We start from the raw sequence: 21,673 nt of genomic DNA on the forward strand, positions 1-21,673 counted from the left end.
AATAATATACTAATAATACTTAAAGCAATTATTTTCACAGCTTGTCAGTAACTTCCTTATCCTTTATTGTCGAGTGTTGCGCCATAACCGCCCATCAGGGCAATTAGAAACTTTGATGAAGATGAACAACAAACCTCACCAAGACACTAACTCCTCGATTATAAATTTTATGTTGTAGCACGCATTTTTATCATAAACAAACACTTCACTCACAATCATCTCTCATTCTTCTCTGGCTAGCTACTGATCAATACTTCATCATGGTCTCAAATTTTCTTAAATCCATTCCATTTTTTTTGTTTCTTGCAATGGTCATGGCAGGTGATGCGGATATTACCACGGACTTCGTAGTTCCAATGAATTATAGCGCTAACAAAGCCGTTGATGGAAATTTCTTTACTTTCACCGGCCTGCGCAACGTAGTTAACTCCGACTACACACAAAACTTCACAGTGACTAAAGCCAACACTGCAAACTTTCCAGCTTTGGATGGTCAAAGTGTCTCTTATACTTTTTTACAGTTTCCAGCAGGAGCTATTAACCCACCTCACACACACCCGCGTTCAGCTGAGCTACTCTTGGTATTAAAGGGATGGCTGAATGTTGGATTTATTGACACCAATAATAAAATTTATAAACAAACTCTTACAGCTGGAGACATGTTTGTGTTTCCAAAAGGATTGGTGCACTATCAGTCTAACGATGATCCAAATCAACCTTCAACCTCAATCTCTGCCTTTGGAAGTGCTAATGCAGGCACAGTTTCAGTTCCTCTAAGTGTGTTTACTACTGGCATTGATGACACCATCCTTGCTAAGGCTTTCAAAACTGATGTTGCAACTATTCAGAAGCTAAAGGCAGGCCTTGCACCCAAGGCTTAAATTCAATTAATCTCATCTTTTTCTATTTTGTTGTGCTTGTTTTCACTTTTTTTTTTTTTTTTTTTTTTAATATTTATGCTGTATTATTCTCTAGATAGCCTCTCTCGCGTCAGGTTAGCATCACGTTGATAAATAAGTGGAGTTTATGTAATAATACTAATAATTTGTCAAAATTAATCGTTACTCTAGATGTCCTTAATAAATGTGAATTCGATCAATGAAGTACTTATTTTATCTTGTTCGGTTAAATTTAAGTGGTCCGCGACATTTGATTAAAATATTTGTATGCATAGGTTTATTATTATTAAATTTGTTAAGTTGGTTGGAAATGTGAACATTAATGTAAAAGCATACTGTATAATCTCTTAGGATTTTTATAAACTTTTCATGAGGGTCGGTTAATAATATACCTTTTTATAAGCTTATCATCGAATATTACGAATTTTATGGTCAATTTGTTATAGAATCAATACTTTAATACGGTACTCATCGAAGTTGGTTTGCTATTAAAAATTAAAAATCTATCAATATTAATTCTTGTTTGGCGATATATTTGGGCTTTATCGGTTTGAATACCATATATATATATATATAAATCATTCTTACAAATGACGTATAGACAATCAACCAATTATAGGGTACCATGTCAATGAGTGAGGCATGCACTTTTTTTACAATTAGTTGATTGTATCATACATCCGTTTTATGAAAAATTATTTTTATGGGATATTAGCAGAGTTTGTTATAATAATAAACTAATAATGCTTAAAGCATAGTTTTTTCATTGCATTTTTTTATTTCCTTTTCCATTTGTGTTATAAGAACTTCCCTTGTTTACTGACTTTGGTGTTTAACCACAACCGGCCATCGGTGCAATTAGCAAAAACTATAAATTTATGTTCTAGCATGCAATAAATATTACATCACAAAAACAAAAAACAAACACTTACCTCACAATCATTTCTTATTCTTCTCTAGCTAGCTACTCAATACGTCGTCATGGTCTCAAAGTTTCTTAAATATTCCATTTTTCGTCTTTCTTGAAATAGTCATGGCAGGTGATGCAGATATCACCAAAGACTTTTTAGTTCCAAGGAATTATAGCGCTAACGAAGCTGTTTATGGAAATTTCTTTTCTTTCACTGGCCTGCGCAACGTAGTTAAGTCCGAATACATTCAAACCTTCACAGTGACTAAAGCCAGCATGACAAACTTGTTAGATGGTCAAACCCACCCTCACACACACCTGCGTTCAGCTGAGCTACTCTTGGTGTTAAAGGGATGGCTGAATGTTGGGTTTATTGACACCAATATCAAAATTTATAAACAAACATGTTAGAAATCGAGCCTACACAATCAACCTTATTGCTAATTGTTGTAAACTAAGTCTAATTGAGCAAACCTAAACACTATTTACTCAAACACAAATAGACAGTAAAGAATCAAGAATCAACACAACAATATACTGTGGTTCACTTGTTCAATATCGAACAAGTTACGTCCACGTTGAGCTCCAGAATATGGAGACTCGCTGCACTATGATTAAAGCCTCAAGATTACAGATTACAATCAAACCTCTCTCATTGCAATCACCACAATCACTCACTCACCTTTGCCCCTTTTACACCGCAAACCTGAAAATCCCTAGAGAACTCACTACCCTTGAAGGAACTCACAACCTTCAACAAGACTCTAGACAGATTCACACAAGAAGAACAAATCAAGTGACAAACCCTAACAACCAGGTTACAATCGCGATTTACGGAGAGAGAAAAACTGAGACTATTCACAAATGATAAAAGGAGGTTCTTTTGTATCGTTGATTGCTGGGTGAATTGGAGCTGTCAGATCTTGCATTCATCGAAGGGCTGAGCTTAATTTGAGTTTACTGAACAAAACGATAGTGTTTCACTTGACTTTAAATGGTGTCCCAGACTTCACCATTTAACACTAATAAACAACTATAGATCAAATCAAGATCACCAACACACAATCTTTTACCGTGGTTCATTTGTTCAAGATTGAACAACTACGTTGACGTTGAGCTCCAGAATATGGAAGCTCACTGCACTATTATCAACGAGTATCACAGAGTACAAACTTAACCACAAGCACTCAACTAATCACTCTCAACACCTTAATCCTTCAACCCTTTACACTGTAAATCTGCAACCCTAGAGAAAACTATTCATGCTTCTCTACCCTTGAAAGATACACAACTTCCAATCAGATTTACAACAAGATTTACACAAGAGATATGAATAGAATCAAGAACCCTAGCAGAGAGAATACAATCGCAAAATACACAAAAGACCAACTATGCAAATTGGGCAATTCAGCTTCTTTTATACCGTTGACCAGCAGGAGTGATTTCAGCCTTGGATCAGTCACAAATCAAAGTCAAGATCGCAAAGGATAATAACCAAAACAGCAGCGTGTTACTAATGCTCAAAACGACACCATCGTGGGCTTCATATGTTAACAAAACTCTCACACCTGGAGATATGTTTGTGTTTCCAAAGTGATTGGAACACTATTAGTCCAATGATGATACAAAACAACCTTCTGCCGCTATTTCTGTTTTTGGAAGTGCTAATGCAGGCACGGTTTCAAATCCTCTCGATGTGTTTACTAGTGGCATTGATGATAAAATTCTTGCTAGGGCTTTCAAAATTGATGTTGCAACTATCCAAAAGCTCAACACATGCCTTACACCCAAGTCTTAAGTTCAATCTAATTAAATTTTCTGCTTTTCTGTCCTTATATTTTATTGTTTTTATTATGATGATTGTGTATTTTATATCTGAGTAATCCTTATGCAGTAGCATCTCAAATGCCGGTAAAGAGTTGGAATCTTCTGTAATAATACACAAATAGTCATCGGGCTGAAAAATCAATTTGGATGTCCTTTTATATCTCTGAATTCCATTGATGTACATTTCATTTTATACAAATTTTCGTTACAGGAAATTTACTCAAATTATTAATAAGATTCTTATTCTACGTTTTCAAAATTTTCCACGTTAAAAGTACATGAAACAAAGGTTTACATTTTTTTTTTTTAATAAAAATTTGGGTTATTAAGGAAGACTTAACTTCAAGTAATATCAATAAACTTTAGTCATTTAGTTTTAATTTGATTTGGTGAGATGAGCTATTATGTTCATAAAGGGAACGCCATTTGTAACCTTTGTTTAGATGGTTGAAGGAATTTCAGTATGAACTATGAAGGTACAAGGAAGTATTTATCTGAAAATTAATTAAGATAAAAATAATTTGAAAGAGTTATTGAAAGCATAATAAGTCAATTAGGTAAAAAAATCTTGATGATGAAATATTGTAAATTTTGGCAAATATTTTCAACTTTGTTTATACTGTTTCGTTGGTTAGTGATAGGAAACTTTTGGCCTACATGGATTTCTTTCACCACAATATCTCACTTCGATTTTTCCTTTAATCCAATGTATTTGTGGTTGAAATTTCATCTTTATATCCTAAGAGATGTGGTTGGCGGTGCATCAATATTACCACATAAATTATAAGTCGGTGTGATAAAACATTTACTTCATTGTAGTTTATATTAGATTTGGAGGTCATCGACCACATTAATTAGGCTGCAAAGTTAGGATCCAACTTTGTATTAAAAAGTCTATGAGTGGCATGCATGTCGAGAATTGTTAACCTACGTGAACTTATTGGTTTTAAATTCTAAGGCATTGAAATTCAATGCAATGACTGATGACTATATAAGAAAGAAGAGGTTAAGAATATTATCAACTGCATGGACATGCCTTATGAAATTACAAACTAATAGTTTGACATATATAGTACTAGGTGGGCTACTAAAGACTAAATTATAAGTTTATAACAAGATATGTTGAAAAGATTATAAAATATAGTGCAAGTATTTGGTGTATGGGAACCCAACAAAATATGGAAGATTTTCGCCCATGGTTAGTGATATGATCCTCCAGTGTATAAATCAGTAAATAAAGAATTACTATCACAAATATTGAAGGAACAGCAACCGAAATGTATGAAAATTAAATAGAGTTTTCAAGTACAATATATTTATAAAAGAATTTAAAAAAAAAAAATCACTTAAAAAAGAAATCTGTATTAATCGGTGATATAAAAATTTCAATAAAAAATTAGTTTGGTTTGCTCATTTGGGGTATTTGTGTCTTATATTAATGATGTGTCATATGATAAGGCTTTAAAATCAGACATCCTAACAACCCAAATTAAATTAAGGCGTGTGTTGCACTTCAAGGGCTTATTAAAATATTTAATTTGGAACTCATCTTTCTTTTCTTGTAATCACATGTTTATTTAATTGATTAATTCATTTTTAATTCTTCTTTGTGATATATTTTAGCTCAACCATTTTGGACCACTAGTAATAGCAGAGCTGCTTGTAATAATACACTAATAATACTTAAAGGTTAAAGCAATTGTTTTCGCAGCTAATTGTTAGTAACTTCCTTATCCTTTGTTGTCGAGTGTTGCGCCCATCAGGGCAATTAGAAACTTTGATGAAAATGAACAACAAACCTCACCAAGACGCTAATTCCTCTATTATAAATTTTATGCTGTAGCACGTATTTTTATCACTAAAACAATAAACAAACACTTTCACTCACAATCATCTCTCATCGTTCTCTGGCTGGCTACTCAATACGTCATCATGGTCTCAAATTTTCTAAAATCCATTCCATTTTTTTTTTCTTGCAGTAGTCATGGCAGGTGTTGTGTGTGATTTTTCCACCAAGTTCGGGATAGCGCGAGGATATAGCTCAACCCAGGACCAGTCCAACTCTATCGGTTGTTTGACCCAGCATAAGCTCATCAACACATAGCTCGACCCAGCATGAACTAGTCGCAAACAACGTGAATGATCATTCAATCAATTCCCAGATATCTTAAGATCTCAGATATTGCAGGAATGACCAAATCAACATCAATCTCTGCGCAATCACAGCACCCAATCGCAAAAATATCGAAATTGCAATTCAGATCAATTGTAATCTCTTTATTTTCGCTCTATCCTTTGTACAAACCTTGTATATAAACCCCCACAAATGATGAAAAAGGGGTTACGACTTTAACACATAATTCTCATTGTAAGCCCTCACAGCAAATACAAAAAACAGTGGACAGAGGCTTAAGAGTTTACCTCGCCGAACCACTTTAAAAATTCTCGTTGTCATTTATTTTATTGCACTTAATATTTGTCTATCGCTGATTACCCGTAATCACGCACACATCCATTCTAGTCCCATCAAGGTCGATCAGAATTCTCTAGTTAGTGCAGATTTATGTATCAACTTTTTGGTGCTAGAAGGAGGGCCTCTGCCAACATCACAGCAATTTTTACGAACAATCGCGATAATCCACCCAATCCATGGCCATAATGGTGCACACCAGATCAAAGACCACCACTGGAAACCTTAAGAATGTGGAAACCACCTATCAGGAGGTACAACAGGACGTCGCTAGACACCAACTACCTATGCCGCCAACCAGCATGTTGCGAATAACCAAGGAGCAAGGATGTCAAACCCCAAAAATGGCCAGCTAGTGGAAATTATCAAAACGATGGTTGCACAGGGTGTACAACAAAACGTGGCTGAGCTGAGGAATCAATAACCACCCACACAAAATCTTAACCAGCCACACTTCACTAGTGCCACCCCAACAAGTATGAATTTTGCAGGCGGCCAATCCGGTTCATCGACGCCAAGAGGCGGCCAATACCCCAACATCACAAGTTGCACTCCGCTCACGAGTGCGAGGCCTGAGGGCAAACTAACCTCGGGAGGCGGCCGGGGAAACAGCCACTGGGGAGAGTGAAGACAACGGTCATCCCCAAGACACTTGGTGATATCCCCAATGTCAGCGTGTTGGTATTAACCCATGCCCAAGACAAGATCGATCCCCGCCAACTTAGGAGACGAGCCATGTGCGTCAATTTGGCAATGACCGACATTTCAGTTATAATCGACGTCGCAAGCAACAAACCGACAAGCATGATAACATTTATCAGCCTAGCTATCATGACTCAACTTAGCGCATCAATACGCACAATAGAAGGGCTTCGTAAGAGACGGATTTGCAAACTCATTTGCTCGAAATGAGGTTGAACAGAGCCAGCCACGGCAACCACAACAACCACAACAAAGACTTAGATCGTGTATAGAGAATGCTTGACGATCTGAAAGCTTGCCAGAATGGCATGGCCGAGGAAATAGTAAGTTCTCCATTTATAGAGGAAGTTCGCCAAGCCCCACTTCCACAAGGATTTTGAGCGCCAGAAAGTAAGTTCGACGAGAAAAGGGACCCAAGAGACCACCTCGATAATTTCAATGACTTGATGAAGTTACACCAGGTCTTTGATTTGGCGAAATGCAGGTGCTTCGCAATCACACTAGTAGGGGATGCCAAGAGGTGGTATAAGAGACTCAAGGCGAACTTCATCAACTCCTAACAACAATTCTCTTCGCTGTATTTACAGTAATTTCAAGCGAAGAGGCAATGAGGTTTGTATAGATGGACAAGCTCCTCGACGGATAGCTCACCCAACTCGACGATCATGTACGCTATGTACAGAGCAATAATAATTACGTAGGAGTTTGCAGAAAGCTAGAGGGGGACGATGTCGAACCACCTCAACACATCATCAATAAAACGATGAGGGGGAATGGGTACCCCACATCTTATGAGGGTCTCAGAGGTCACCACCCATCCAGGCGGGGGATTCTTTCGAGAATGTCCCCCGGGGCCATCAAATTTAGTTGCGGCACATAGACTGCTCTTATGCGTACTAGATCCCCAACGGTAATCGAGGATTGTGGCTCTCTTCGTAGCCTATGAACTTGAGACCGTGCGGGTTGAGCCAACTGTATCGAGGCACGGTCGGAAGAGCCCGTCGCATCGGGGTCTAAGCTTCGTGCAACAATTTCCTCCTAAACCTCGGGAGTTGAATCCCCAAGGACTGTCGAGCCCACAGGCGAATCGAACATGCGGTCGATTGTGTGACTATTGGAGGAAGACATGGTTATAGCTCGCTTTTGGGTACTTAAAACAAAAGTGAACATGTGTTAGAGCTCGACGATTTCACACTTGCTTTTAGTTCAAGCACCCAAGATAGCTCGCGCCACACAACAAGCGCACGTGACCTACCTTGGGTTCCCGCGGCCACCGCGTTAAACCCTCCTTAAACCTAGGACCACCGGAGACGTATTCAAAAACCCTACTAAAGCCCTTGAACATCCAATGTGGCCACGACAGTAGCCACCCTTTGACACAAAAATGGGAAAAACGAGTAAATGAGGGGAAAAGAACCTTACCGAAATGAAAGAAATGTAGAAACGCCCCAAAAGAGCATCGTGACGATGACAAAACAGCAACAAAGTGGACAAAGATGTAAGAGAAATTTCATGGACTGAATGAGCATTCTGACGACTTTGCCACCTTTTTATAGTGGTTTTCATGGAAGACGAAAATGCGGGATTTAATCATAGCCGTCGATCTACAGTGAATCTCGACCCTTCATTCGTCAAGCAATCTCAGCCCTTAGACGTGGTCACGCATCATTCATCCGCAAAGGGCGACAAACTGTCAAACTGTTACACTGATAATCGTCGCCTCGACTTCACACGTGGACAGTTATAGTCGCCCACGCGCGACAAAACATGACTGACAAAGGCAATAGCATTTAATGCGATATAACTGCTTGGAAATTACGTTTTTGCCCTAACTTTTCATGTTTTAAGTTTGGCAGGTATCACAGGAAGTAAACAAGTGTGAAGCATGTCGACCGGACATGAGGTCGACCTTGGGAGCTCGATCGAACCTACATCCAAAGACCTGTTGGTGATGCCGAGTTTGGCATCAAATTGAGCAATAGTCTTCGAAGCTTGAAACGAGCATCGAACACTAGGGGGCAGACGTTGTGTGTGATTTTTCCACCAAACTCGGGATACCGCGAGGATATAGCTCAACCCATGACCAGTCCAACTCCACTGGTTGTCCGACCCAACACAAGCTCGTCAACACATAGCTCGACCTAGCATAAGCTAGTCGCGAACAACGCGAATGATCATTCAATCAATTCCTAGATAGCTTAAGATCCCAAATATTGCGGGAATGACCAAATCAACATCAATCTCTACGTAATCATAGCACCCAATCACGAGAATATCAGAATTGCAGTTCAAATCAATTATAATCCCTTTATTTTCACTCTTTCCTTTGTATAAACCTTGTATATAAACCCCCACAAATGATGAAAAAGGGGTTACGACTTTGACATAGAATTCTCATTGTAAGCCTCACAACAAATAAGAAAAACAGTGGACGTAGGCTCAAGAGTTTACCTCGTCGAACCACTTTAAAAATTCTTGTTGTCATTTATTTTATTGCACATAATATTTGTCTATCGCTGATTAATCGTAATCACGCACACATCCATTCTGGTCCCAGCAAGGTCGATCAAAATTCTCTAGTTGGTGCAGATTTCAACAGTAAGTGATACAGATATCACCAAGGACTTTGTAGTTCCCATGAATTATAGTGCTAACAAAGCCGTTGATGGAAATTTCTTACTTTCATCAGCCTGCGCAACATAGTTAACTCCGACTACACATAAACCTTCTCAACGACTGAAGCCAGCACGACAAACTTTCCAGCTTTGGATGGTCAAAGTGTCTCTTATGCTTCTTTACAATTTCCAGCAGGAGCTATTAACCCACCTCACACACACCCGCGTTCAGCTAAGCTACTCTTGGTATTAAAAGGATGGCTGAATGTTGGATTTATTGACACCAATAACAAAATTTATAAACAAACTCTCACAGCTGGAGACATGTTTGTGTTTCCAAAAAGATTTGTGCACTACCAATCTAATGATGATCCAAAACAACCTTCTACCGCTATTTCTGCTTTTGGAAGTGCTAATGCAGGCACGTTTCAGTTCTTCTTAATGTGTTTACTAGTGGCATTGATGATAACATTCTTGCGAGGAGGTTCAAAATTGATGTTGCAACCATCCTAAAGCTCAAGATAGGCCTTACACCCAAGGCCTAAATTCAATCTTTTTCTGTTTTTCTATCCTTATATTTTAGTATTTTTATTATGATTCTTTTGTATTTTATCTCCAAACAGTCCATATGGAATCTTCTGTAATAATACACAAATAGTCGTCTGGCTGGAAAATCAATTTGGATGTCCTCTTATATTTATGAATTCCACTACTGTTTTAGTTTTCAATTAAGCTTACTTCCATGATATTCGGTTCAATTTAGTTTTCAGACCTCAAATAAAGGCCACATGAACTATCACCAGTCCTCGATATTTTTCAAAAAAGTCAGCAGAAATAAGAACTATACATAATATATACTCAATGCTAGCAATAATACATTCAGATCAACCAAAGGGTATATATAGTATCTAAACAAGAAAGGTTTTCAACTCATATAGTAAAATGATCGAAGAACTAAGAAAAAATTGCCTATCCCTATTGAATTCAATCTCAGTTTTTGTACATAATCCAACTAAACTCTTCACCACTTTGTTTCCCTACTATCCACAGATACTTCAAAACGCGGCAACCTAGATTGTCAGATTTACTTTCTCAATACTGCTAATCCCCTACTAGCTAAAAAGAACATGAACATGACTTTACAAATTGGACTGTTAAAGAGCATGCTATTGCTTTATATACAATGTGTGCACCTCTAATGTATCTTTACATGGGGAAGCCATAGTTTTGATACCCCATTGCGCCTCCTTGACCGGGAAACTGGTTTGGTGGAGGAAACTGTTGATATGTAGGTGGTTGTTGGTGACCTGGAACTCCCGGGGAAGGATTCCAGTTCTGGTCAACAGGAGGCGTTAATGGCTTGGTATCCACTGTCGTAATGTCATGGATGCTAGCCCTTTTCCGCTCTTTCTTCACAGAAGTCTGGCGAAGGAAATACTTCTGGGCATGACTAGCCACCTGAGTTGGTGTTCTTGACACCACTACATTCCTTGAAATACTCCTCCAATCACCCTTTCCAAATTTACTCAATCCAATCAGAAATAACCTGTTACAAGACCCGCTGAAAATTAGCTAGAGACAACAATGACACAGGGCTGACAAAAGTTTGATAATTCATGGGTATACAACTCCTAGCAGTGCCACATCTCAAGCACTGATATAAATTCATCTCTGGCATGTAATTGCATTATGCAATACTACGGACAGAACAATAAGTTAATTTATGTTGAAAATAATCAATCAGGAAATCCATTTTTGTTAAAAAATTCACTGAAGTAATCCGAAAGCATTTAATCTGCAAGCTATTATTGTTTACTCGATAGAAAAACTGCGCTCCTCAAACAAATGAACTCTGTTTCAGAGTAATGAAATGTAAACTTTTTGTCATATTTCACGAAACTTTTGTTATTCTTAATGAAACCACAAAGTTTGATATAAAATAAAAATATGCACTATGTTTTGCTGACAAAAAATTTTAAAACATAGTAGGAAATCAGTTTATAAAAGATAAACATATCCCCTAAGTCTCTTAGTTTGAAACCTCATAAACCTAAAAATCTCTGCTCAACCACATAACACTTAAAACTCATTAAAATATGAACATAAAGGTGAGGAACTCTATTTGTTGGGAATTCATATAAAAAAAAACCCAACCCAGACAGAAAATTCCAGAAATATATCGGATGAGTTTGGAGTGTTTTTTTGGAAAGCACTTTTAATTAGTGCCTCTAAGTTAATGCTCTTCCAATAAGTTAAAGCTCTTACCAATTTACTGCTTCTAATGATGCCAGAAGCGCTTGTAAACACAGTAGGCATATTCAGAATCATATTGGGGTTTAGCAATATAACATTTTAACAAAATGCAGCGTCCAAGCACCAATTAAACATAAACACAATTTAATAAGCTTAACGACATAAAAAAAATTTATCCATTTGATTCAATAAACTTTTTCAAAAGCAATGATTTGGGTATATTATTGTTGGTTTATAAAAACAAAGAAAAAAGTAATTGATTGCAACAGACGAAAATATTGCCCCTTTTCTTTTTGCTACACATTCGGAGCAGCCAAACAAGTCAAAAAAAAAAAACCCCTAAAAATAGATTTTAAAATAGTAATAAAATTATATGAAATTAAAAAATATTTATAGTTCACCATTAGCTGTGGTTAGTTTCTTCACTTTGAAGAAACGAAAACCCAGAAATTTAAAAAAAATAAAATAAAATCATCTTCAAACAAGAAATCATTCAAAATAAAACCGATACTCAATCATCATTCAATAACAAGAAAAAAAAAAAGAAATTGAATCTCGAAATCATACCTGTGTTCTTCTTCAGTCCAGGGAGTACCCTTCTTCCTCTCAGGCTCGCCCTGCTTTACAGACTTAGAGCCAAAGGAGATCTGACTGGCGGAGTCCCAATCAGGCGACTCATCAGAATAACACGGCAACTCAACTCGGCCGGAGTCAATCTCAGCGACGTCATGAACAAGCACCTCATAGTGTTCCTTGACATCGAGAGGAGACTTCCCGGGAACTTGATCGGCGATCTTTTGCCAGCGATCGGGAACTTCATCGGGGTACAAAACTAAAGCATGTTCGAAAAGCTTGTCCTCAAGGCGGTTCCAGGGAGTGGAGGGAGAAGAAGAGTGAAAGGAGTTGGGGTCTTGATACATATGGAAGTAAATGGAAAAGAAAAAGGATTTTGATGGATTAATTGAATGGGGAAATGGGGTATTGAAGTGAGTTGAGTTTGGTGGGAGATTTGATTTTGAGAGTGAGTTGAGGTATTTATAATGAGTTCAAGGGGGATTTTGGAGTTTTGTTTGGTTATGGAAGCAACAACTAAAGACTCCTAATTTCACACGTTTTTTCTTTTATTGGACATTTCTTTTGTTTATACCTGTTATTTCCTCTCTCTCAACACCTTCTCCTTTCTTCTTCCTTTATTTATTTTTTTTTCTTTTTTCTTTTTTCTTTTTCCAAATTCATATAAACTCTTATCTATCACGTTATTTGTACACCACTTTAATAATATCTTAAACTTTATATCCACCTCATCATAGTAATTAATAAATAAATAATGAATTAAGATGAAATAAATAATTAAATATCTCCTCAATAGGCATAGTGATTGAAGCATTTTCAATATAATTTATACCTTATTTGTGAATTATTTTAAAATAAATTGACAAAAATATTCTGTAGACAAATTAAAAACACCATTTTCATTTTTATGTTATGTATTTCATTTTCGTAATATAATTTTTAGATTTAGCAAAAAAAAAAATCTTTTTCAATTTCTAAATCCTGGAAGGGCAGTCCTTTTCCCCTCTAAGTAAAGTCCAACTCTAACCAATTACTATTTTTTTTTTTTTTATGATCAAGACATCTAAATCAAATTACATGTACTTTAACTAATCTTTTAAAACTCTAGAATTATCGATTGAGTAAGACATCTAGTAGTTACCCTATTAGTAATCGAAAAGGAACTCAAACTCATGTTCTTTTGAATAATAAACCTAAGAGTCCTTATCGAACTACTCAAGCACCTAAAGATAGTTCTCTCATCTAATTAAACAATGCTTTAGGTAATTAATAATTTTGTAAACAAAAATTCAATTAAGTAGAAATTTTAGGGTTCACTTGAGACAATTTAAATTGTTCACTTTTCTTTAATAATTTTTTTTTAAATTACAAAATAAATTAAATGGTTGTGAAAAATTATGTATTGGTATTAGAATGTTGAACTTGTAAACAAACATACAGGAATATAAGAGTTTATAATGAACTTATAACAGTAAACAATAATGAACAGATTATTGTTCAAACCTTGAATGGTGTGTATTTACGATGGACTTGTAACTAAACATACGTGAATAATAACAGTGTGACTAGTATTATTGTACAAAAGAGGACTTATCAACTAAAATTAAGGGAGAACGATATTTTCCCACCCAGGTTTGACGAAACGGCACTTTTTTCATTCATCAAGTTTCAAAATGACATTTTTCCACCTTCGTTATGTTCTATTATATTTTTCGTTATATTTATCTGGAAAGACGAAAATACCCTTAAATATTTTACTTTATAAATTTTTTATTATTTTTTAATTAGCCAAAAAGTAAATTTTAAAAATTTTAAAAAGAAAAATAGTTAACCCACCTAAAAGTTATGAGTAATGTTATAAAATTATTTAAAGTTAAATAATCTTAATATTTATTTATAATGTATCAATAATCACATCTTATTTATAATGTTTTTCATTTTTACTAATTAACATAAAAATCAATATTCTTAATTAATTAAATAAACAAGAAAAAAAATGTATATTTATACTTGGACTAATAAATAATCGAATAAAGACTTTGAATTAACTAAATTTTAATTTATAATAAACCAATTAAAAAATAAAATATTAAGGGTATTTTCGTCTTTTCATTTAAATATTAATAAAAAACACTAACAAAACTTAATGATGGGTGAAAAAATGTCATTTTGAAACTTGACGGACGGGAAACTATTGTTTCATCAAACTTTGGGTGGGAAAATGTCGTTCTCCCTAAATTTATAACATTTAACAGGGAATGAACTTACCAATGGCCCTGTCGTATAAATTTTTAAAATTTTATGCATAAATATATTAATTTCGTCTCCTAAACTTTATTATTTTACACTTTTGACTGGATATTTTGAAAAAGTATACATATCTTTTTTTTAATCCCAAAATTAACCTTTGTTTTAGTATTGTATCCAACATGACTAATTCATCAAAGTCAAAAGCTTGTAATTATCAACATTTGGTTTTATATTTATTTAATTATGATTGATCTTTTTTTAATTGACTTAAACAAGACCTATGCTTAATAAAATAAATAAATAAAACGAAAAAGAAAAGTAAGAAAGAAAAAGTCCCAACAAACCTTATAATAATATTTAATTTTTTCTTTTTTCCAATTAAAGAACAAAAATTTTAATTTTATATCAATTTTTAGGGAGATCGATAGATCTCAATTATTTCAATAATTTTTTGAAATTATTAAATATGCTCTATTAAGGATTTTTTTATATTTTTGTTAAAAAAAAAAAATTTGATAATCTCAAGAGGATATATATATATATATATATATGTATATTTTTTTTTTTTTTTAAGTTTTTGAAAACGACTTAAAACTAATGGATTTATGATTAAATTATATATGCTTAGTTACATGCATTAGATATTAAGGTTTTTTTTTTTTTAATTTCATTTGGATAAAATTTGTCTCCAATATTAAAGGATACTATTAAAAGTGTGGCTTGTAACAAGTTATCAATATGACGTGACGTTTTACAATATCATTCACCGTATTTTATCTTCAATTTATATTATCTAGTTTTATAAATCAATTGAATATTGTTGATGAACTTTGTAAATCCATTTAAAAAATATATATATTAAAAGTAACTGTAAAACAAAAATTAGAAACAGACATATTTGTTTGAAAATAATATTTTAAAAATAAAAAAATTTATTATCTACACAATTGATAGATTCTCTCATATTGTTATTTATTTTTATTCATTTTAAAGTAATGTACCAATTTTTTTTAATTTTCATTTGCAATTTTTGATAAAAAAAAATTATTGATTAGAAACTAAATTTTATTCTATAGAAAATGAGAGATTATTTAAAAAAAAAAAAATTGAATTATGTAAACACCTATTGATTAAACTGAAGTTTATCGTCCCTACTTCTAAATTCTCCTTTTTGTGAAAATAAAAACAGAAATTTCATATTTAAACACCTATTTTATGAGGTAAAAAAAATGAAAAACATAAAATAGGTTCATAAAATAAATACAACCAAAAATCCTCAAATATATTAATGCTAATTTATTAAGTAATATCACTTATCAGTTTGTGGTTAAAATTGTTGGACTTAATCAATAAGAATTCATATGATTGGAGTGAAGTGGCATGGTGTGGTGGTGTGAACTCGTGATGTCGGCAACCGCCTGTCGGAAGGTGACGTTTATACAGCGTTGTCACCTGTCTGTCATTTTATAACTGCTTTTTGAAGATCCAAGCCGCCTCGCTCCTCCCTCCTTTGCCTTTTTCTAGAAAGTGTTAAAATGTCTTTGGATGTATCGTAACTTGCAGGTTTCCATCCGCGTGGCGGCTTCCTTAGTTGACACGTAAACTGCACTCCAGTTTTGTGCTAAAGCAGTCGTAGTCCAACAAAGTTTTGGATAAGATTAAATTTCCGCGTCACCACAACAGTTTTCTCATAATAAAATAATAAAAAAAATATCATTGTTGAGCTGGATTTCAATGGGGTTAGGGTGGGTGTTGGAAGGACACCTGAGAATGAATGAGTTTTTTTATAGTGGAAATGATTGGTTGACTAAATGCCACCGTCAAATTAGGGATTTATTAGTCTTTGGTCAATTTGTGGACCATAATTTGAAGATTAAAATTTAAGTAATCTTACCCTTTAGTACAGTAGTTTTATAGTTATCTTTTAACTTGTAATTTGAGAATGTTTTTGGTGGGATTTAGATTTAAAAAAAGGATTGAACCTATTGTGAATAATGAAGTAAAATCGGGTAAACTTAGTAGGAAGTAAGGCGATGCCCAATGAGTCTTAGTGTCAACTGTTGTCCTTATAAATAAGAAAATTATATATACAGTATTTTTTTTGGGTCGTATTTAAAGACCAATGTTCCTTGCTTTTTAAAATTATATATTGAATTTTTTACTCTATTTCACAATAGATAAATTACTAAAATAAATTTGATATTAAATAATAATAAATAACTAAATATAAATAGATAGTAGAAATTGAAAATTAGGTGAAGTGACTATAAAAGAAAGAATAGGCTGAAAAAATAGCCTGTATTTCTTGTGTCTTGCTTGAATTACAATTTCAACATATATAGAGAATTTACATGAAAAGATAAGTAGCAGTTGTACAAGATAATAACAAGAATGAGATAACAAGATAAGAAACCCAAAGAAGATAGAGATAAGTAGTTGCTGAGATTTGAATGAAGATAGATAAAGATGCTGTGATTTGAATGAAAATATAGATAAGGCCCCCTCAAGCTGTCGATTCTGTAGGCAAAAGTCGCAGTTTGTCTTGGAGTCGTTCAAAGAGTCTGCGTCCTAGCGCCTTGGTGAAGATGTCAACAAGCTAGTCACCACTCGAAATAAGTTTAACTTGAATCTTGCCTTGAGCAATCAGTTCGCAAATAAAATGATAGTCTAATTCAATGTGCTTTATACGAGCATGAAATATAGGATTAGAAGTTAAGTGCTCCAATATTATCACACCATAAAGTTGTACACAACGTAGCCATTTGTAGAGTGTCTATCATCAGGGCAACCGCCAACACCCCCCCCCCCCCCCCCCCCCCCCCAAATCGCTATTAGCAAAACTTTGCAATTGCAAATTTGAATCCTTGGAGAGGGACAGGCCGAGTGAAATAGTATGGTGAAGATACCACAACAACCTTTTGAGAGCTTTCTATTGATCTTCATTAGAACAATGCATAAATTGACATAACTTGTTAACAAAAAATGCTATGTCCGGTCGTGTCAATGTAATATACTGAAGAGCTCTGATAACTTTGCGGTAGGACTCTGAATCCGAGATTGAAGGAGCAGAATATTGACTGAGCGGAGGACTGTTGGCCATAGGAGTGGCACAAGGTTTACTAGCAGACATCCCTATCTAGTTCAAAAGATCCAACACATACTTCTGTTGGGACAACCGTATTCCTTGTTGCAAATATTGTACTTATATTCCCAAAAAGTAATGAAGAGTTCCCAAATCGCGGACAAGAAAGACTACTTGAAACTTCTGAACAAACGAAGAAATTTGTTGTGGATTAGAACCTATTACAAGAATATCATCGACATAGACCAAAACAAATAATTTTGATTTGTCAGTATTCAAAATAAATAATCAGGCATCTGCACGTGAAGCCACAAAACCAATTTGTAGTAGGAATTCACCAAGGCGATGAAACCAAGCATGAGGGGCTTGTTTCACGCCATAAAGAGATTTATTCAACTGACACACAAGGTCTGATTGGACATGATCAACAAATCCAGTTGGTTGTTCCATGAATATTTCTTTAGCCAGAAAACCTTGAAGAAAAGCATTTGATATGTCTAGTTGTCGTGTTTGCCAACCAAGAGAGTAAATAAGGCCAAGACTGTGCGGATTGTGGTTGTTTTTACCACCAGACTAAAAGTTTCAGTGTAGTCAAGCCCACTCTGTTGTTTAAATCTTTTGGCAACCAAGCGTGCCCTATAATGATCAATTGTACCATCCGACTTTCTTTTAATTTGAAACACCCATTTACTGTCTATGATATTTTTTTTTAGGGGTATAGGTACTAAATCCCATGTTTTATTGGCAAGGAAAGCATTGATTTCTGCTTGCATAGCCTCACGCCATTCAATATATAGTCAGGCTTGAGTGTAAGAGGAAGGTTCGGTTTGAAGAAAATCAGGTTTGAGTGAGGCAGTTGTTGCTATGAGATTTGTACGTCTTTTGCATGGTGCTTGGTCTAGAAACAATAGCATGGGTAAGAAATAAAGTAGGTGAAGGCGATGATGTGGGTTTGGATGGTGGGGAAGGATTTGTTGGCAGTGAAATAGTATCAGATAGTGGGTCATGTGGGGCAGAATTAGAAGGGGATAGTGTTTAAGTGAAATTAGAATTAGTAAGAGGAGGAGGAAATAAAGGAGTTGGATTGATACCTAGAAGTCTCGATGGAACCAAGTGAGAGTCCTTATGCCCTTCTAATTCAAGCCATACTGAAGTTGTAGGCTACACCGGAGTGCAAGTAGCAAGCTGTGTAATAAAAGGAAAGAATTTTTCATTATATTTAACATGACGAGCAAGATAAACATGATGATTTTCCAGATCAAGACGATATGCATGATGAGAGGGAGAGTTACCAAGGTAAACACACAATCTTGTTCTATATGAAAATATATGGTTGTTGTAAGGAAAATTGCACAGCCAAAAGGCTTCATGGCCAAGTAATTCGGGGTGGCGTTAAAAAGAACCAAATGTGTAGGTTTATTTTCTTTTATTGGAGTAGGCAAAACATTAATGGACATAGCAGCAACGTTAAAGGCATAATGCCAATATTTAAAGGGAACATGACTATGAGCAAGTAATGTCAAGCCAGTATCCACTAAATGTCTTATTTTGCGTTCGGCAATGCCATTTTGTTCATGTGTATATGGACAAGCAATACGATGAATTATGCCAACAGATTGAAAATATTTATTTAATTTTTGGTGATCTCATCCCCAATCAGAATGGAAGGCTTTAATTTGTTTGTTAAATTGTCTTTAACAGGAGACTCAAAATTATGAAAAATAGAAAATACCTCACTTTTATTTTTAAGAAAATAAACCCAAGTATGTCAGTTAAAATCATCAATAAAAAGAACAGCATAATGATGTCCTAAACTAGAGAGCATTGGATTAGGTTCCTAAACATCAAAGTGAATGATGTCAAATTGTTCTTTTCTCGAATGCTCGACAGAAGCTAAGGGAAGACGAGCTAATTTTCCTAAGAAACACGAGGAACAAATAGAATTTGATTTGCTTTGAGAAGAAGGTAAGCCAAAATCCTTTATTATTTTATTGATAATGTGGGAGTGAGGGTGACCAAGACGAACATGCCAATCCTGATCTGTGAGTTGTTCACTAGCAAATGCTTGTTTTGGATTCGATGGTTGACAAAGGGCATAAATTATGTGCTCACTTGGCCCGTGAAGGAGAAGCTTTCGAGTTTTCTTATCCTTTATAAAAAAAATGAGAAGGCCAGAATTCCAAAAAGAAATTATTTTTAGTTGTGAATTTTTGGATAGATAATAAAATTTTCACAATATTAGGGACATGTAAAATATTATGTAAATGTAACTGACCATTAGCTGAAGGGAGAGAGGCATTGCCAATATGAGAAATGTGCAAACCTTGTCCATTACCAACATGGAGTTTATCTTTAACCTTGTATTCATGGGTCATGCTCAAATTTGCAAGATCCGGAGTAACATGATGATCGACAGCAATATCAACAAGTGATTTGGCGCACTGAAGGTATGCACTGACAGATAATTCATTTTTTTTCAATTCTTGAAGTTCTATATTTAATTGCAATTGGCGGTTTTGAGAAACAGAACCAAAGGCATTGGAGAAGGCTTGCCAGACTTGGGAGGAGGTAGAGAGATTGATGACATAAGGGAACACTTCTTTTGTTAAAGAAGACAATAACCAAGAGAGAAGCATTTGGTCCTTTTGGAACCATGTTTGATATGCAGGGTTAGGAATTTCTTGTACTAGTGTGCTGGTAGAAAGAATTGTTTTTGGTGGGGCGTGTGAGGAGCCATCAATAAAATTGTTGAGATTTTGATAGTTTAGGAGAGGAATAAACTGAGTTTTCCAATCTAGAAAATTCTTTGTATTAAGCTTGACAGATAAGGTGTGATGGGCATTTGGAGAAGAAACAATAGGATTGGTCATAGTTATTTGAGCGTGTTAAGGATCTTGAGATGCAATACTTACAACTCTGATACCATGCAAAAGAAAGAATAGGTTGGAAAAATATTCTATATTTCTTGTGTCTTGCTTGAATTACAATATCAACATATATAGAAAATTTACATAAGAAGATAAGTAGGAGTTGTACAAGATAATAACAAGAACAACAAGAATGAGATAACAAGATAAGAAACCCAAAGAACATAGAGATAAGCAGTTGCTGAGATTTGAATGAAGATCGATAAAGGTGCTATGATTTGAATGAAGATATAGATAAGGCATAACAGTGACCAAAAAAAAAAAAAACCTCTTAGTCTTATCTAAGAGAGGGATTGTATGAAAAATGAATTTGATTCTTTCTTTTTCCTCGTTTCATTCACCATTCGTAAGAAATTTGAGGTTTAATATTGATATTTTAGCAACAAATCCAACAAATCTAAGTGTAGTGCTTGTTGTATTGATTTTTTTGGAAAGGGACATATGTGTAAAGTTTAATAAACGGAATAGAGTAAAGGACATGTTCCCACTCAAGGTTTGGCGAAATGGCAAGTTTCCACCCCTGGTTTCATAAATTCTAGATTCTCACCCTTAAATTAACAGAAAATTGATTAATATAACAGTTAAAGGGTAAAGTGGTCATTTGCACTACATTAAATTTGAAACGAAAAAAGGAAAATAGTGCAACATAATCGGGTTGGTGGTGACTGGCAAACAATTGGTTCAATCCAATGTTCTAAAACCCGAACTGGGGGTGACCCAGCTAGGTGGTCGAGTCCTAGTTTGGGCGGTCCAACCCGTCAATCAGACTGATGACATCAGCAAAAAATAACAATGCAAAACTAAATAGTTGAAAACCAAACAAAGCAATATTAACTGTGGAATTTGGAACACAATCGTTTGAAAATAGTTCTAAGTTCTCAAATCTCAACAGTGAAACTAAATATACAAAATTCATCATTATAACAGTCACAAGCCATGAAAAATGAAATCAATCAAATAACTCGACTGTGAGCAAAAACATAATAGAATCTCTAGCAACTACAAGTCACAACTCAATATCAATCGATTCAATCTACCAAAAAATGTTTTCAAAGGATACAACTATAAGTTCTCTATCTTTAATCTACCTTTCAGATTTCAGAAATCTCCAAAAAAAAAAAAACCCATTATCCTAAGGCTTTTCCCACAAGATTTGAACACATTG

General features: G+C 34.8%; 2 protein-coding genes and 2 pseudogenes across 2 annotated transcripts; 3 read left to right on the top strand and 1 right to left on the bottom strand.

Moving 5' to 3' along the window:
- Positions 1–260: 260 nt before the first annotated feature.
- LOC116145316 (germin-like protein 9-3) lies at positions 261–881 on the top strand. The gene has a single exon (XM_031430763.1). The coding sequence runs from the start codon at positions 261–263 to the stop codon at positions 879–881; it is 621 nt and encodes a 206-aa protein (XP_031286623.1).
- A 608-nt stretch (positions 882–1,489) lies between these two features.
- Positions 1,490–3,607, top strand: LOC116145448 (annotated as a pseudogene).
- A 2,687-nt stretch (positions 3,608–6,294) lies between these two features.
- Positions 6,295–9,968, top strand: LOC116145449 (annotated as a pseudogene).
- A 404-nt stretch (positions 9,969–10,372) lies between these two features.
- Positions 10,373–12,708, bottom strand: LOC116145376 (transcription factor DIVARICATA-like). Its single transcript, XM_031430831.1, has 2 exons — positions 12,244–12,708; positions 10,373–10,969 (listed from the first exon to the last, which is right to left on the bottom strand). Exons 1-2 carry the CDS (start codon positions 12,594–12,596, stop codon positions 10,630–10,632), a joined length of 693 nt encoding a protein of 230 aa, XP_031286691.1. The 5' UTR covers positions 12,597–12,708; the 3' UTR covers positions 10,373–10,629.
- Between the last annotated feature and the right edge of the window lie 8,965 nt (positions 12,709–21,673).

The sequence above is a fragment of the Pistacia vera genome, unplaced genomic scaffold (genome assembly GCF_008641045.1).
Source record: "Pistacia vera cultivar Batoury unplaced genomic scaffold, PisVer_v2 Contig461, whole genome shotgun sequence".
NCBI classification, from domain to species: domain Eukaryota; kingdom Viridiplantae; phylum Streptophyta; class Magnoliopsida; order Sapindales; family Anacardiaceae; genus Pistacia; species Pistacia vera.